The sequence below is a fragment of the Mobula birostris genome, chromosome 7 (assembly GCF_030028105.1).
Source record: "Mobula birostris isolate sMobBir1 chromosome 7, sMobBir1.hap1, whole genome shotgun sequence".
Classification (NCBI taxonomy): Eukaryota; Metazoa; Chordata; class Chondrichthyes; order Myliobatiformes; family Myliobatidae; genus Mobula; species Mobula birostris.
In genome coordinates this window covers 113,634,935-113,653,663 of record NC_092376.1, presented here as the reverse complement: position 1 = coordinate 113,653,663, position 18,729 = coordinate 113,634,935, and the positions used below count along the sequence as shown (strand labels likewise).

General features: G+C 37.9%; 1 protein-coding gene across 2 annotated transcripts in view; it reads right to left on the bottom strand.

Moving 5' to 3' along the window:
* Window positions 1-18,729, bottom strand: part of LOC140200380 (lysine-specific demethylase 3B-like) — a 132,685-nt gene that overhangs the window by 18,267 nt on the left and 95,689 nt on the right. Inside the window, exons 19-24 of one of the 2 annotated variants that reach the window (XM_072263634.1) lie at window positions 18,063-18,234; window positions 13,192-13,282; window positions 12,985-13,115; window positions 9,177-9,296; window positions 5,922-5,945; window positions 246-385 (exon numbers count right to left, since the gene is read on the bottom strand). In XM_072263634.1, the coding sequence (XP_072119735.1) occupies window positions 246-385; window positions 5,922-5,945; window positions 9,177-9,296; window positions 12,985-13,115; window positions 13,192-13,282; window positions 18,063-18,234 (678 nt within the window). The remainder of the gene's footprint in view (window positions 1-245; window positions 386-5,921; window positions 5,946-9,176; window positions 9,297-12,984; window positions 13,116-13,191; window positions 13,283-18,062; window positions 18,235-18,729) is intronic. The other variant, XM_072263635.1, reaches the window with a different exon arrangement.

Genomic DNA, 18,729 nt, shown 5'->3' with positions numbered 1-18,729 from the left:
GGCTGTTTAAAAATGAGCAAGTGTTCACACAGGGCAATAAAGAAAGGAGGTTAGAATGGGTTGTTGTTTGATTTATTTATTTTTTACAGAGAAAGATGAAAATATAACAATATTGCCTAAAAAAAGATTCAATGGGTTCATTTCCAATCATTAGTGTCGAGCAACTCCAACACTCCATAATGGTATCATTCAATGAAATGCCTTCATCAACAGCCATTCACAATGAAGTTCAATCTAAAACTTACCTTTCTCAGCAGCTCTCTGATCTTTTCAGCATCTTTCGCTGCGTAGATGTGCCAGAGTGCACCTGCCTTCTCTTTGCTTTTATGGATTCTTTTCTTCGTCACCTCATCTACATCACCTTCTTCTATGGTCTTCATTACCTCTGATCACATACAGCACAACAATGCATGACACACAATACCTTTAGCATAAACAAAATATCCTAAGCTATTATTTAAGAGACATGAGAAATAAGTGCCAAACAAAGAAGCAAATGTTGAGATAACCAAAAGATTGATGGAAGCTGTAGGCTTTTAGAAGACGCTCTAAGGGACATATATAGGATAGGAACTGCACCCTGTGAGCTTTGGTGGCAGAAGGCATCAGTGCCAGAAGGCGGGGGGGGGGGGGGGGGGAGATGAGGACATGACCTGAAAAAGGTTGTAACTGTAGAGAGCAGCAGAGCAGCAAGGCACTAAGGAGAGAGAACTTTAAATAGGAGGTCTCATGAGACCAAGCAGCAAGTTACAATAACAAAGAACAGTACTAATGAGTAGGCAGGACAAGGAAAGCTGGGGTGAGTCTTACAAAAGCTCAATTTACATATGGAAGATTCGGAGTTGACAAGCTGGCAAGAAAGGACTAAACGGGCGTATCTGGGAATGAAGAAACACATGGTAAAATATTCCATGTTGAATTAACTGACTGATGCAGATTGGGTTCCTAGTACCCAGTTATCTCTACAACCTATAGCTCTGTAATGCTAACATTGTAATTAAATATTTATAAATTATTAAACAATGAAAGATAGACTGTAAACAACAAAATTTAATGCTCAATTTTAAATTCTTGTTTTAATTTTCAAAGACTCACCATTATTTTATACAATCTTGTTCACTCAAAATGGTGGCTAAGCCATCATTTAACTTCCAATTACTTGCATACCACAAAATTTATGAAAAGCTTTTGTATCTTAGATGACTATTAGGAATCTTAATCTGCATCAGTTAATCATCTGATATACATTTTAAAATATATTAAACATAATGAAGACCCAAGAAAAAGTGTGGAGAAAACATGCTTACATGCTCTGCTTTTCTTAAAAAAAACTACTGGGTTCAGATGAGTAAATAAAATTTACTCTTTTATAAGACAGTGAACATTACAATCGAGCTTTTGAGAATCAAACAGATGAATCGATCAAATAAAGTAATAGTGGGTGCTATCTGAGATTTAAAAGGAGGAAATAGGCAGCAGGTCAGGCAGCATCTGTGGAGAGCGTGACAAGAGTTAAAAGTTAGAAATGACATTTCAAGTTGCAGAAATGTATGGCCAGACAGAGGACAAAATGAAAGGTCTGTAACAGTTACATTTAGCAATGGTGCAGGCTGAAAGAGTTGGTAAAAGCTAATGTATAACAAAAGGTATGCCTGAAGGAGATGCAAACACGAAATGCTAAATGAGGTTTGAAATTACCAGAAGCTGGAAAAAAATTGTCTGAAATGTAAAATACATAAGTGGGAGTGGCCAATTTCTATCAATCCTGAAGGTGGTTAAGTGTCAAGGCAGTAGTTGAAGTTCTGTTTCATTATCTTTATTCAAACTAGGTGGGAGGCCAAAAACGGAGGGCAGCTTGGGAATGGGATGGCAAATTAAAGTTACAGGCAACTAGAAGCTCACCCTTGTTGACTGAACAGAGGTGTGCTGCAAAGTATTCCCCCTTCTGTATTTGATTTCCCCAAATGAAGAGACCACCACATTGTGAGCACTGAATGCAGCATACTGAATTGGTAGTACAAGTCAATTGCTGCTTCACCTGAAAAGATGGGAGAGTATGTGGTAGTTAAGATAGTGGACTGACAGCTGGAGTTCTGAACCACTGATCAAAATACAAGAGCTTTAACCACACTATGACAGCTTGAGAATTTAAAATCAAATCGTTAAATAGATCCAAAATGAAAAATAACTACTCCCAGTAACCATGCAATTGCCAGGTTGATATAAAAAAACTCATTAGGTTTATTAATATCCTTCAGGGAAGGAAGTTAACCAATGACACTTGGTTTAGCCTACGTTTAACTCCAAACCTGCCAAAGTGAATGAACCTCAAACACCTTGAATTCCGGACAATTTGTCAGCATTGCTAGTAGCTAGATGGGAAGATGCCGTGAGAGCACAGGTTAAGGAGGTGCAAGGGCAAACCATTGAGTCGCAAAGGGAATGGTAAAAATATAGAGGGGAAAACAAAATGTGTCCAGTGGAGTTATCACATTAGAGAAATGGGAATTACAGATGATAACCAACAGAATGAGGAGCCTGGTTGAAGGTTAGGGCAAGCACTCTTATGCAAATTCCATAATGAGAGCAGGAAGCCACATCAATGCAGTAATCAATATACCAGAGAGATGAGGAAAATTTAAGTTGGGAATTTATTAATTGGGTATGATTTGGATTCACATGAGCTCTCTTGCTTTTATTTAGAGAGAGTGAATGATGTTAAAGGACAAATTGCTCAATGTGAAAATGACTTCAGTCACACAAAGCCTTGCATCAGTACTGGGTAGATAACTGGGGGAAAAAGTCCCAACAGAAGAGATTCATGAATATTTTGAAAGGCAGGGCTGATCAGGGATACTGAACGTGGCTTTGAGTGGGGGAAATCCAATCTCACTAATTTGACTTAAATTTTTGAGGAGAAAGCTAAGAATGATGAAGGAAGTATGTTCATATTGTTCTTTATATGAGCTTTAGTAAGACAATGTCCCATGTGGTAGGATGGCCCAGAAGGTTAAGGCCATGAGATTCAATCTAGTTAAATGGATCTAAAAATAGCTTGGCATTAGGAAACAGAGGGTAGTCAAGAAGGATGCTTTTCTGATCGGATGATTACCACAGGATTCTGTGCTAAAAGCTTTGTTTTGTTGTATATTAACAACATGGATGTGAATGTAGGAGGTATGATTACTTTGTGGATAAAGTTGGTCGTCAGTGAGGAAGGTTGTCTAAGGCGACAGCAGGGTACAGATTAGATGGAAAGGTAGTTGGAGCATTGTCAGATAGAATTTATCTTGACAAGTGTGGAGAGATGTATTTTGGAAGTCAAATAGGGATAAGATATAGATAGTAAATGATATGGCACCAGGAATGTCCAGATCCTTGTACATGGCAACAAGGGTAGAAAGGGTGGTGAGAAGTTTCTATGGCATGATTGCCTTCATAGGTGGGGCATGGAATACAGAAGTAGGGTCAATATATTACAAAATGCTGGTTAGACTGCAGTTGGAGTATTTTGTGCATTTCTGGTCAGCTCACTACAGGAATGATGTTATCACACTGGAGGATGCCTAGATGGAGGACAATAGTTATGGGGAGAGTTTAGTAAGCTAGGTTTGTTTTCACTGCAGTGAAGTTGGTTGAGGGATAACCTGATGAAGGTATATAAAAGTATAAGAGATATAGAAAAGGTAAATAGTTAGATGGGAGCCTTTTTTTCCCCCAATGGTAGGAAATCAAAGACAAATAAGATTAAGACAAACTTGAATAAGCAAGGCACAACAGCCTACTGGGATTAGGGTAGATGTGATAGGCTAAGGGGCCCTTTTCTATGCTGTATGATTCTTTGACTCTGAAGGAGGATGGTAGTGGAAGGGACCTCTGTTCATAGGGAAAACAAAAAAGAATGCTCAGACTTACCTAGTGTCAGACATGGGAAATAAAGGACATGACATCCATTGCTCAAGTGAGCTGGTTAGGAGCAGAAAGCTAAACTGTTTAAAATTTTATGATACTATCTAAAATGTTACGGATATAGATGAAAAGAAAATGGATGAAGGAAGGAATAGGGTTAATGTAGAAAGAGATGAGTTCTGTGAAATAAGAGGCGGCTGATATGATCACCCTTCAGAAAGACAACCATTTGTAGCTATTAGGAAGGAGATGAGTTATATGATGTTGTAAACAATTAGGCCAGAACTATGGAAGTATGATCTCAGAGAAAATGAAGTGGTTTTCTGATGGTTTGATGTTCAGTATAAGGATCAATGCCCAGAGGAATTATAAGGAGCTGGTGCTCAGCTTCTGCAAGGTAAAGGATAGTTTACCAAACAATAACAGGGCTCTTGTTGACAGACTTGTTAAGTATTATGGTTAGTTCTCTGTAAGTCTGACGACAGCGTGCGTGGCCCCTCTGGAGATGAATATCTATCATCTGTCAAGTAGGGGATCGTGCACAATCCTGATTTGATGGAGACAGACGTGAGTGCATAGTGGAACATCTGGAAAACTTCTGAAATGTCTGACTTGCTACCACTGCTACTGTGTGGCAACCGGAATCTCTGGAGCAGAAGGCCTCGAAATCCTCGGCTTTGCGTGTTTCAGCGGCCGGGGAAAGGTCGATGGCGCTCGGGAGGCTGTGTCGGAGAGGCTGCTCGGAAGCTCGGAGTTTTCGGACGGATGGACTCAGTATCGGCTGTGGTCGGCTGCTTCCAAGGTATCGGCAAGTTGACGGTGCCTGGAGGTTTATGGCAGGGAGTTTCTCCCTTTTGCTACCGCTATCGGGGACTCGGGAGTCGATCGACTCGGGACTTTGAGACTATTTTTTTTTACTATGCCTATGGACTATTCTTCATCAAATTATGGTATTGTTTTGCACTGCTGTAACTATATGGTATAATTATGTGGTTTTGTCAGTGTTAGTCTTTGGTCTGTCTTGTTTTCTATGATATTACGCCAGAGAAACATTGTATCATTTCTTAATGCATGTATGCATTTCTAAATGACAATAAAAGAGGACTGAGCGTCCTCATAATCTAAAATAATGCTGCATATTCATGTGTAGGCCAGAGTGAGAAAGTCGAGTGCAAAACAAGGGACAAAGTCACACTGGCATTTTACAGCCCAGGAAAGGATAAAATAGCAGGGACTATGGTTTGGAGAGATAGGGAATTCTAAAGATGGAAGAATTCCTTTGCCAAGATGAAGGTGGCAGAGGAAGATTTTAACACGTTAGGCATGGAATTGATTGAGATAGGAAGATGAGGCAGAGCTGCTGTTGAGAACTGAAAGCTGGTGACCAGAGGGATCAAAAGAGATAGTGAAAACACAGCAAAGCATCAGAATAAAATGAAAATTCAGAGGAATGTTTGAATTTAGGAGTTTAAACTCTAGCATTTGCGGTATTTTAATCTACAGTACATTTCTCAAAAGCCAAGAGATCAGCCCCAATTAACAAGTAATTAGATACAGGTATAAAACGTCATCACTCCAAGTTAGAACTGTGCCAGAACAAAGTATGAAGCAACATCAGAATGAAGAATTGGTCCAAGATATCAATTCAAACTTCTCTAAATACCTCAACAAAGATAGATTGCAGCATAAAGGATATCAAAAATTATTGCTAATCAGCAGCAAAGTTGGAGGAATGATATAAAGGTAACAAACTCACAAGATGAGAGTGAATGACCTCTCGTTTGTCCAAGCATAGAGAAACACAGAAACACACAGAACTATCTATCCGCTTTTCCAGATGCAAAAATTATTAACTACTAGTTTAGCCATTATTAATGCTGCAGAATGATATACTTCCTGACAATTTGGAATTGTGCCACCACCACCTTATCTTATGAACAATGGAGAAAATAAATGAGAAGAGTTATAGTAATGTATTATATGCCTCAAAAACATAATGAAAATACACAGACCTGCTTCTCCACTGTTATCTGTATCTGTGAAGGAGAAAATTCATCATGTAACTAAAACAATGAAGTCAATTATCTAGAGACTCCACCCCAAATATAGTACAGATCTATACCCAAGTTAAGCTTAGTTATTAATAGGATCTTTCTAATCAATTCACCTAACTCTAGATCATCCAGCTAAATATTTTAAGAGATATTACCCATTCTTTCCTCTGCAAAAGGTGCTGATATTCAGCTAGAACACACTGGTACAGTGCCAAAAGCAACAGCTGGCACAGAACTAAAACAGTGATTATTATTATGGTAATCTTGACTATGAGCATCAATACACTACGCAAGCATACATCCAAGAATATCTATTCTGGCTTAATGGTGGATCCTACAACTTATCAAAATTAATAGTTTTCTCAATACTAGATCCTTAGTTTGGTACTCTATTCCCTCAAGATGAATAAGTGCATTGCAGAAGTACAAAAAGCAAAAATTAAAATCACCTCTACTCAATAGGTAGCCCAAAATTGTAACAGATTAAAAAGAAATAAGTTCTAAAAAATAAAAATATCAGAGCCATTGATTTATAGTTTGTCATATTCTGTAATAATTAATTGAAAATGCAAAGTTTTGTCTCTTTTTTAAAAAAGAAGTGATCTCTGTAACTCCATTCAGTAAAAAGTACTAGCCCGTGGCCCCAATGTGATAATGATGAGAAAACAAATAGTGCTCCTTCTTTCAAAGTACCACATCACTACATCAAGAAATTGCAGGAAGATCAGTTAATCATATGCTTATGCTCTGAATTAATGTTTTATTTTCATTAAAGTTGCAACTTCAATATTGCAGTGAGGTGGTGACAGTTGAACAGCTGATGAGGGGCAGTGGCACAAAAGATTCTGAGTGTCTGTAATTCTAAAAGGTGCAACACATTTTTATATTTTAAGACATCAGGAAAGAGAGCCTTGTGACCAGTTATATCCCAATTTATCCCAGAATCTGAACTACAATATGTTTTATAAATGTGCAGTTTTGATAAGCTATATCAACACCAAGACTCTCATGAACAAAAGATGAAAATTTACTGGAAAATAATGGCAATGAAATTAAGCAACATGATTTTTTTTCATCAAGTAGCCAAACATGCCATATTATGCTCTACTTATTTCCACTTAACTAATTTAGTTTTCTTTAAAATCCAAACATACCAAAGGTAATCTGTCCAAATTATGAATTCAGAATATGAAAACAAGAGGTAAAAATTATTCCAGTTTAATATTGGGACAACTGACTCCAAAAGCTACATACTATAATTAGCTCAAAACCTATTTTTATCAGTTGGTTCTTAAATTTTATTGTTTCCTGTGGTATTTAATAAATCATTTACTGAAGTATCAAATGAAATCCTGTTTTTAAAAATAAATATTCTAATACAGATCAATTTTTACAAAAATGTTATTTGGGGGATTCACTCCACATCCCTTACCGTACCCACTCCTAACGACATTTTGGAATATCAGCATTGAAGTGCTATATTCAATAAAATCTTGAATTCATACAGAATTCATAATGTTGAAAAAGTCTCAATGCTAAATTTGACAATGAGTTTAAATCGATAACTAAAAGTTGAATTTAAGCAGTACCATAAAATCTACTGAGGTGGAGAAGGATGAGGTAGGAGAAAGTAGTTAGAGAAAGAAAATACAGAACTGAATACTGCCTAAATGAAAACGTCAGCAGTGATTCAATCAGGAACGAGCAAGAGGCCAGAATTGGAAGAGTAAGTAATCTGAGAGATGCAGGAAATGAAATGATTACAGAGCTAGTGAAATCAGTGAAGCCAAACCACTGGAGGGTTTCAAAATAAGATTCAGAATTATAAAATAGAGGCATCCCGGAGAAGGAGGCAGTATAACCTGGCAAAAATAGTACAATGGTTAAAAAGAACTCAGCACAAGTTAGTACATGAACAACAGAAAAGGAGATGCCTTTAAGTTTACGAAGGGTGAAAGACTGGCAGCTGGCCAGCATAGTCCTGATATTGCAGCTGTTAATGTTGTTTGAAATTTGACTCAGTAGCAAAATTGTATCAAGATTTAAAAGTGTCTGGACCGGCCTCTGGATCTCTCAGTTAAGGTGAGAGATGGAACTGGTGCCAAGGGAACAGAAATTATGATGGCTTTGGTCTTAATTAAACTTAAATGGTTGAAATAATGGCATCCAGACAATATGACTATCCAAACAAAGTAACTTAATAGGAGATAACTGCAAAGTAAATGGTATTTGGCTATGTGCTGTTATAATTGCACTTAAAGCTAGATTGGTTTATTCTACCATTTCTTCTCTACCTGAGCTGAATTTCCAAATCAAAACCCAACATGGAAGATTACTTCATATGTAACTATTATACTACTGTTATTGTAATTAATGCCAGCTGCCCAAGATGAAAAAGGGATTGGCTAGATATTTGCAGTTTAAGTATTAAATATAGAGTTCTTTGTGAAAGCATGACAAAAATGTTATAACCATAATAAAGAATATTATTACAACCAGAGATGACTACAGAAGAGATTATGAATTAGTGCAAGCAGCAACTAAATAGATTTCTGAAGGAAAGAGCTTTGATGAGAAGATTGATATAAGGGACTATATATAGAAGATTCTTATATGAGAATGAGAATGAGAAATAGGAAGTCAAGGGGGAAATTGGGCATAACGCAGCTCCTGAAAATCTGTACTTTTTGAAACTACAGAGCTACAGCACTTCCATTTCTATCAGCCTACGCTCTCAGGAAGCAAAAAAGAATATCAGGAAAAAAAACCTGACATTTTCAATTTGCAATAAATCACATGGGTCCAAAGTAAACAAACCTTGAAGTCATGAAACTTGATATTGCTTGTCCTGGGAATAAATAATTTTAACTCCATGCTTTTTCATCCTCCTTGCACTTGCATTAGACTTCCTTTTTACTCCCTACTACTGTTGCCAGACACCAGATACCTCTTCTTGACAAGGAATTATTCCAAAGATCTTTGTGCACATGTACACCCACTGCTCATGGCTATTGTTTTAGATCTTCCACACTAAATACAGCTATTCAAGAGGTTCATTCTAATGACTATCAGCAATCAGATGACAGTGTACCTGTAGAGAATGTTACACAATGAATGACATCACTATAAAAGTAAACATGGTTGGAGTGAAATCACATTACTAAAATGAGTTGCACAACACCAGAAACTAAATTTTATAGTGAATGAACTTACCCTCTTCATGGTTGTTCTCCCCTATTGGTATACCAACATACACCATCACATTAACTGCATCAGACACATCTAGATGGAGATTTGTCGTTCCAACTTTCCGATCTTCTGTTGTTATTAACCCTGGAAGAAGCAGTTTTCTCCTGAGTGTGCCATATACAATCAACAAAATTCACAATTCCAGGGATCTGACAAATAGTACTTATTATTTGAAAGGAGTAACAAAATAATGCTCTGGAGACTTATCTAAAATTACATTCATATCCAAGATTTTGCGGACAATTGAACCAGAGAGAAAATCACATATCAACTCAGAGGTTTCTTTGAACCTTCACAACATTGCTGAAGATGTCTAAAATCATCAGTTCTACAATGGAGTGCATCCCAGTAAGGTTCTTTGTAGAAGATCAGTAAGACTGACCAGTAAGTACCATTTGTATTAGAAATCAGTAACTCCTTTGTTTCTATAGCATCTTCATCAGCACCACAGAAATCTGGTAAGCAGAATTATAGTTGCAAGAAAAAGTTTGTGAACCCTTTGCGATTACCTGGTTTACTGCATTAATTACTCAAAAAATGTGGTCTGATCCTTATTTAAGTCACAATAATAGACGAACGCAATCTGCATAAACTAATAACACACAAACAATTGTACTTTTCATGTCTTTATTAAAACTCATTGTTTAATCATAACTTCTACTAAACGCTTCCTGTAGCTGCTGATCAGACAAATACAATGGCAAGGAGGAATTTTATACCATTCTTCCATACAAAACTGTTTCAGTTCATCAATATTTCTGGGATATCCTCCATAAGTAGCCCTCTTCAGGTCATTCCACAGCACCTCAATAGGGTTAAGGTCTGGACTCTGATTTGGCCACTCCAAAACACTAATTTTCTTCTTTCTAAAACCATTCTGTTGTTGGTTTACTCTTGTTTTTTGGATCATTGTCTTGTTGCATCATCCAACGTCTATTTAGCTTCAGGTGAAGGACCGCTATCCTGACATTCTTCTGTGAAGTGTCTTGATTCAATTCGTTGTTCCTCAATGATTGCAAGCTGTCCAGGCCCTGAGACAGCAAAGCAGCCCCAAGCCATGATGCTCCTACCACCATGCTTAACAGTTGGGATGAGGTTTTGGTGTTGGTGTGCACTGCCCTTTTTCTTCCAAACGTAGCCGCGTGCATTTCTGCCAAAAAGTTCAACTTTTGTCTCATGTGTCCATAGAACATTATCCCAGAAGTTTTGTGGAACACCTCAGTGGTCTTTTGCAAACTTGAGATGTGCAGCAATGTTTTGTTTTTGGAAAGTAGTGGGCTCCTCTGTGGTGTCCTTCCATGAACACCATTCTTGTTCAGTGTTTTTCTTATAGTGGACACAGGAACAGAGACTTTAGCAAGTTCTAGAGATTTCTGCAAGGCTTCTGCTATTACCCTTCGGTTCCTTTATCACCTCCTTCAGCATTGCACATTGTGCTCTTGGTGTGATCTTCGTAAGATGCCCACTCCAAGGGAGAGTAGACACAGTACTGAGTTTCCTCCATTTGTAGACAATTTCTCTTACTGTGGACTGATGAACACTCAGGGCTTTAGGAATGCTTTTATAGCCTTTTCCAGCTTCATGTATCTCTACAATTCTTTAAGATCCTCTGAAAGTTGTTTTGATTGAGGCATGGTGCACATAAACAGATCTTTCTTGAGAAGAGCAGGCTCTATCAGTAACCTGACTTTGTGTGCCTTTTTTTTAAAATAGGGCAGGGCACCTCTACAATCTCATTGATTGGAATACCTGACTCCAAATAGCTTTTGCAGAAGGCATTACACCAGAGGTTCACATACTTTTTTGAACCTAAACTGTGATTGTTTAAATGGGGTACTCAGTACTGATGAGAAGTACATTGTTTGTGTGTTATTAGTTTAGGCAGATTGTGTTTGTCTATTATTATGAATTAGATGAAAATCAGACCATATTTTATGAGTAATTAATGCAAAAAAACTGGTAATTGCAAAGAGTTCATAATTTTTTTCTTGCAACTGTATTTCTAACTTTCAAAATACCCCAGAATAAAACATTCAGTAACAAGCAAGACAGTGATGGAAAATAAAAGAGCAACCTCACAAAACAGAAAATACACCTGCACTTATGGCAAACTTAAGCAATTTCCTCCCAGCTTTTAAGCAATGAATTCAACCAGAATTTGTTACATCAGAGCAGGCTGACCGAGAAAAACAAATAGTTGAAAAAAAATATTTTTATAGTGCATGTCAACCCACACAGAAGAGGTACTTTGCTCAATAAGTAAATCATAGGAATGAATTCTTATTTTTATGAATAGGAATGCTGAAGTATTACAAAAGAACCAGTCACTCATACAACTTTCAACCAGCAGGTCATCTTATTCAATCTCACACTGAATTTCCAGTTAAATATGCAATCTTCCAATATACCTGGAAAGTCACCATAAGATACATTAGTAGATTTCTGTGTACAAGTAGCTCATCATTTATGTCTGAGTGAAACACTAGGGAACTCATCTACGGGGTATATCAAAAACCACTCTTCCAAGGTAAACAAATAAAGACTACGTTCTAAGGATCTGAAGGACATTTATTATCGAAGTATGTATAATTATACAACCTGGAGATTCGTTTGCTTACAGGCAGCCACAAAGCAAGAAACCCAAAAGAACCCACTTTAAAAAAAAGACCAATACCTAATGCGCAGAGGAAAAGAAAAGCACAAATCATACAAACAAAAAAAGCAAGCAACAGCATTCTGAACCAAATTAAGTCCACAGCTTTGAATCCCAGAGCAGCCGGAGTAGGGCCATAGCCTTGGTTTGAGTTTATCGTACAGTTTATCGCAAATTGCCAGGAAGTTCGCAGACATGAAGCGTGTAGCAGCCGGTGCAGTCTCACAGCCTCAGCACCGAGGAGAGCAGAGTAAAATATCGCAGAACAGAACCAGCTCAACCATCGCCACCAGTCCCAACACCCTGCCTTTTCAGTCCCTCTGGCTCAGTATTTAAATTGTTCAAGCACCAGGTTGTCCATTGCCCTTGGGCTTGACCCCTGCTATTGCTCCGGCCCATATTTGACCTTTCCAAATTGGCATGTCCTTAGATGGATCAAACCTCGGTCCGGTTTAGATGCCCACAGCTGCCCTTTAAGGAATTTGTATGTTCTCCCAGTGACTGCATGGAATTCCTCTGAGTGCTCAGCTTTCCTCCCACAGTCCAAAGGTGTACTGGTTAATCGGTGAATTGGTCACTGTACATTGTCCCGTGATTAGGATAGGATTAAATTGGGGAATTGCTGGGCCGTGTGACTCGAAGGTGTACTGGTTAATTGGTCTTTGTAAATTGTCCTGTGGTTAGGATAGGATTAAATTGGGGAATTGCTGGGCGGTGTGACTCAAAGGTGTACTGATTAATCGGTGAATTGGTTTTTGTAAATTGTCCTGTGATTAGGATAGGATTAAATCGGGGAATTGCTGGCCATTGTGACTCAAAGGGCCAGTAGGGCTTAATCCGCGCTATATGGCAACCAATAAATAAATAAAGATAGAAGTTTACATTTCGTTGTGATGTATAGGGTAATAGTCTGTAAGATGTTTTGTCTGATTGCTGTGCAACAGGAAGTTTAAGGTATCTTCTGAGATTTTACAAGATAGAAATAGATCTTACACATTAATTCTGAACTTGGTAGTTAAATGTGCTGTGATCTACAAGTTTGTGGAAGGGGATGAAATAAAATATTGATATCCCCATGCTGGACCAACAGAACACATCAATGCAATTTGTAATACTTACCATAGGCATTGTACATCTTTGGTCCGAGGTCAGGTCGCACAAAATAGTTTGGTAGTCTTGAAGCCAGATTTAATCTCCCATCTCTCTTTGTGTATTCAGGTAGAGGAAGATTGTTCATTAGGTCATCAAACCTGCAAACCAAGCAGTAAGATGCTAATATCTTGTATTTGCTATCCAGATGTCGACATGAAATTCAAATGTTATTACCTAGTTGGCATCATATCCCTAAAATCTTCACCAGGAGGCCAATCTTTGAGTTTCAAAACCATTGGTTGCCCTTCCTCAGACTTTAAACGTTCTGTTAAGATGAAACAATTAAAATTAGAAACAAGAATTAAGGGAGCCACAATGCGTAAAATATTCTACGTTTGCTGAAGACACAAAGCAACGTGGAAATGTGAAATGTGCTTAAGGTAGAGATACTACAAAGGACTATAGACAAGCTAAGTGAATGGGAAACAACATGGCAAATAGAATACAATGTGGATACAAGTTGACTACAGGATGAAAGCGGTCTTGTCATGCCCATACCTAGAGCATCACCTGCAATTTTGATCACCTTGTATAAAAAAGGACGCATGCCCATGGATTGAGCAACTGCACTAAAGGCTAGTTTAAAAGAGCAGCAATAACCAACATATGTAGGAATTTAAAGTATACATATTTCTTAGCGAGTCCAACAGCAATTATGGGGTATGGGGAACAGAAGCAGTGTTTTACCCAGGCAGTCAAAAATTACAGCTCAGTCTCAGAATGAGGCGGCCATTTATAGTTGCTTTACTCAAGATGGGGAGGTGAGGGGGCAAGGAATCTTTGGAATGTACTATCCTAGATAACAGAGGCTAAGTTACTGAATACACTCCTAACAGAGAAGAATAGATTTCTGAATATTAAAACAACCAAGAAATGTGGTTAATCGCAAACCATAGTCAGGAAAATCATAAATCAACTATGTTGTTCATGTATAGTGGAAAAGGCCTGAGGAACCAAGTGGCTTATTCTTGCTCCACATTTTGGGTTTGGTTCAATTTGAACACACAAATTAATAGAGTAGTAGCTGTTGCGCAAGAGAAAGGATGGGGAGAACTATACGACATAGAACAATATATTGCAAAAACAAGCTCCTTTGCCCACCACGGTTATGCTGACCATGATGCCAATCTAAACTTACCATCTGCCACCACATGGTCTCTAACCCTGTCCACCCTTATGTCTATCTAAATTTTTTCCTAAACGTTGCTATCGCATCTGCTCCTACCACCTGCCCTGGCAACATGCTCCAGGTAGCTGTCACTCTAAAAGAATTTGCCTCACACATCTCCTTTAAACTTTCTCCATCTTATCTTAAACTACGCCCTAGTGGATTTGATATTTCTGCTTTGGAAAGACTGTGTAAACCAATTTATAACTCTCAGCTTAGTATATTTCTATCAAGCCACCCTCCAACCTTTGATGTTCCTGAGAAAGCAATCGAAGTTTGTTCAACCTCCTCTAAGAGCTAATATACTCCAGCCCAGACAGTACACTTGTAAACTTTGTACTGTGGTAAGAACTACATTCTGTGCTCCATATCAGGCCTAACTAATTTTTCATAAAGCATGACAAATGCTTTCTTTACTAACCAATCCACTTGTGTTGCCTCTTTCAGGAAGCTATGGACTTCCATTCAAGATCCTACTGGACAATAATGCTCTTAAGGCTTTTGCCATTTACTGTATGTATTTCTCTTGTATTTGACTTCCCTAAATGCAACATTTCACACATCTGGATTAAACTCCATCTGTTATTTCATTACTCACATTTCCAATTGATCTATATCCCGCCAGATCATTTGACAGCTTTCATACTGCCCATAATTCCACCAATTTTCTTGTTGTCTACAAACTTACTAATAAGACCACCTACATTTCCATCCAGATAATTTGCGTATGTCAGAAACAACAATTGATTCTTACGGAACACCTGTCACAGACCTCCATCAGAAAAACATCCCTTCACAATTACAATCTGCCTACTATAATCAACATTAAACTTCCTAACTCACTGTGGATCCCAAGTGATTTAATCTTCTGGATTAGCGTACCATGGGAGACCACATCAAATGCTTTACTGAAGTCCATGGAGACAACATCCATCACCCTAAGCTTGTCAATCATCTTTGCTGCTTTCTCAAAAGCTCAATTAAATTTGAGATACGACCTCCCGCACAAAGCCATGCTTACTTTCTCCAACAAGTCCACACTTTTCCAAATGCAGGTAAATTCTAAGTGCAAGAATCTTTCCCAATAATTTCCCTACCATGGATCTAAAGCTCATCATTTATCCCTAAAGCCTTTCTTAAACAATGGAATATTTGTTATTCTACAGAATCCACTGATGTACTACCCCATTCTGGAACTTACTCTGCACATATATATAGTATTAGTTTATGCTTAAATAAGACAAACCCTAAAAAAATACAATGCACTGCTCTACTGTTCTTCCTTGACAAAACAGCTTTTAATCAATGAATGTAACTGTAACGTTGATCTACATTAATATCTGAAAGACTGATCAGATTTGTACAGTCATTTTATATCCCGACAAGAATTTGCCATAGCGAGACTAGAATAAGAACAGAACACTTTTAATTAAAGAATCTGCATTTCCCTTTCATGATCTTATTATAAGAGTTCAGAAGTGTACCCCAGGGTACATGAACTGCCTCAGTGGGATAAAAACACCCATTTCATTTTTGACGTATTATTCAAAAATTAAGTCATCAACAAGCATTTTAAAAAAATAACAGAGCACTTATGAGAAATTGAACTAAAACTATTGGCACGCACATGTTTTAAAGTTACTTGGTAACAGGCTGCTATTTCTAACAGCATTTTTTTGCATAATAAAAATCGAGCTGAAATGCGTAGGTAATGATTGGCCCTAATTTTTTCCTGCTTCATGCATTACTGTTACTCTCTGAAAAGGAGTAGTAGTTTCTAAAGAACAATGACTGAGGGGAAAAAATCTCAGAAAAGACAAGTTTCTTCATAGTCATGACATTCATACTCTGAGCCATTTATAGCATGTGACCCACCTTACCATCTTGAAAACTACTGAAATGTATTAATTAAATGGCTGGAGTGTTTATGGACATCTTTAACCTCTTGCTTCGGTAATCTGAGATACCCATCTGCTTCAATGACCATCACCCAGTAGCACTAACATCCACTGTGACAGAAGTGCTTTAAGAGGTTGGTTACAAAGCTATTAACTCTTTTCTGAGGAGTGACCTGGATCCACTACAATCTGCCTACTGTCAAAACAGTTCAAAAGCAGATACCATTTCGTTGGCTTTCCACTCAGCACTGGAGCATCAGGAAGCTCTTCACTGATTACAACTCAGCATTTAACACCATCATCCCCTCAAAACTAATCACTAAGCTCCAAGACCTAGATACCTCACTGCGCAACTGTATCCTTGATTTCCTCACTCGCGGACCCTAATCAGTAAGAATTGGCTACAATATCCCCCTTCACAATCTTAATCAGAGGTGCACTACAAGGTCGTGTGCTTAGCCCCCTGCAATGCTCACTTTATACACTTGATTGTGTGGCTAAGTGCAGTTCCAGTGCCATATACTTTGCTGATGACACTAATGCTGTTGGCTGAATCAAAGACAGTGACAAATTGGCAGAGAAGGGAGATTAAAAATCTGGTTGAATGGTGCCACAACAACCTTGCACTCAACATTACCAAAACCAAAGAGCTGGTTATCAACTACAGGAAGAAAAAACTGAAGGTTGATTAAGGGATTGGATGTGGAGAGGGTCAGTAAGTTTAAACTCCTTGGCGTTATTATATCAGAGGATCTGTCCTGAGACCAGCATGCAAGTGTCATCACAAAGTAAGCACAAAAGCACCTCTACTTTAGAAGTTCGCACAGATTCAGCAAGTCATCTAAACCTTGACAAGCTTCTAAGAATGCATAACGGAGACTATTCTGACTGGTTACATCAGCCTGGGATGGAAACACCACTGCCCAAGAAAAGTCGACAAAAAATGGTGGATACAGCCTAGTCCATCACAGGTAAAGCCGACCCCATTAGAGCACACTTATAAGGAGTGATGCCACATGAAAGCAGCATCCATCATCAAAGATTCCCACCATGCAGGCAGGCAGGACATACAGGAGCCTAGGAGCCATACCATCAGCTCCAGGAACAGTTATTATCCTACAATTCATATTCTCAGTATTATTTTCTTCTTATTTGCAGTTTGTCTCCTTTTGCACATTGGGTTTTTGAACAGTCTTTATGTATAGTTGTTAATAAATTTTATTGTATTTCTTTATCTTCCTGCAAGAAAATGAATCTTAAGGTAGTATATGATGACCTACACATACTTTGACAATAAACTTGCTTTGATTTTTGACTTCGGAAGGCCATTCAGTCCAAGAGCCTGTTCCATGACATCGTGGCTGATCCATGAACTCTATGCTCCTGCCTTTGCCTCAAACATCAACAAATGTCAGATTTCAAATCATCAACTTTCTTTTGTGGTTGGCAGTCTGAAGTTCAACCACGTTCTGCTTGTAAAAGTGCTTTGTACTTTCATTTCTGTAAAGGCTGAGAGCGAACTTTCGGATTAACTCCTTAGTTCTAGACATCTGAGCCAGCAAAAACAGTTCCTCCTTATTTACCTTGATAGCTATCAAATCGCTCCATAAGATTCAAAATTCCAAGCAATAACCCTGGTTCAAATAATCCCCTGTATTCTAAAATTTGGAAGCTTGGTAAAATTCTGGACAAACTACACTGTACCCCAGAATTAACATACTATGGCAACAAGTAGTCTACGTGTCACAAACATTCAGCCTGTGTTTAGCATGATTTTTAAGTAAACCAAAAGGACAGCAAAGCTAACAACAAACTTACCGGGATACCCTAACAGCAAGTCATAATGGCTAATTATAAATCCTGGGATTTTTGTTTATGGTTAGGAGAGCTGGTTTGTTGATTTTATTTATCATGAATTCACTTTTGATTTCTGTAATTTATAATATGTTTTATTTTGTAAAAGTAATTTTTATACTTACTTGAAATGATCTCAAAACCATCCCAAAAGTCCCGAACTTTCACATCTGAGATGATAGCACAATTTCTACAATTAACTAGGTCAACTTCTTGGTCTCCAAACTCCTGGCTGAAAGCTTCAGGTTTCCAAAGGGCTGTGTTCAACTTTTTATGTACACCAGATACTAACACAGGCTGAGAAGAACAATGTAAGAAAATAGTTGGGTGAGAATTCAGACAGCCTTCTAAAATTCCTGTCAATCTTTCAAAATAATCCAAAGTAATTATCTGCTGAACAACATGGTCAGTACTAAACAAAAATAAAAAGGCTGGTGTATTGCTCTTCTTCATGATTAAGTAACCACTAGATGGCTCCATTACATATAATATATTTAGAACTTGTTCTAAGGAGCTAAAAATAAAAAGCCCAGACTTTGCATCTACACAAATAGAACTGTACACCTTGAAGACAAAGATTACAAAATGGAAGAGCATTCTCACTTCTTAGGGCCTAAAGCTCAAAATCACAGGCTTCACACAAATACGATACTGAGATCTAGTTAAATGAATAGTTCTCAATGAAGCCATATGAATAAATCCACATATTGTACAGACAGACCAAACTTAAGAATTTTGGAGTTGTAATCAAGTGAGAAGTTTGATAAATTGTTAAAATTGAACGTTTCATGG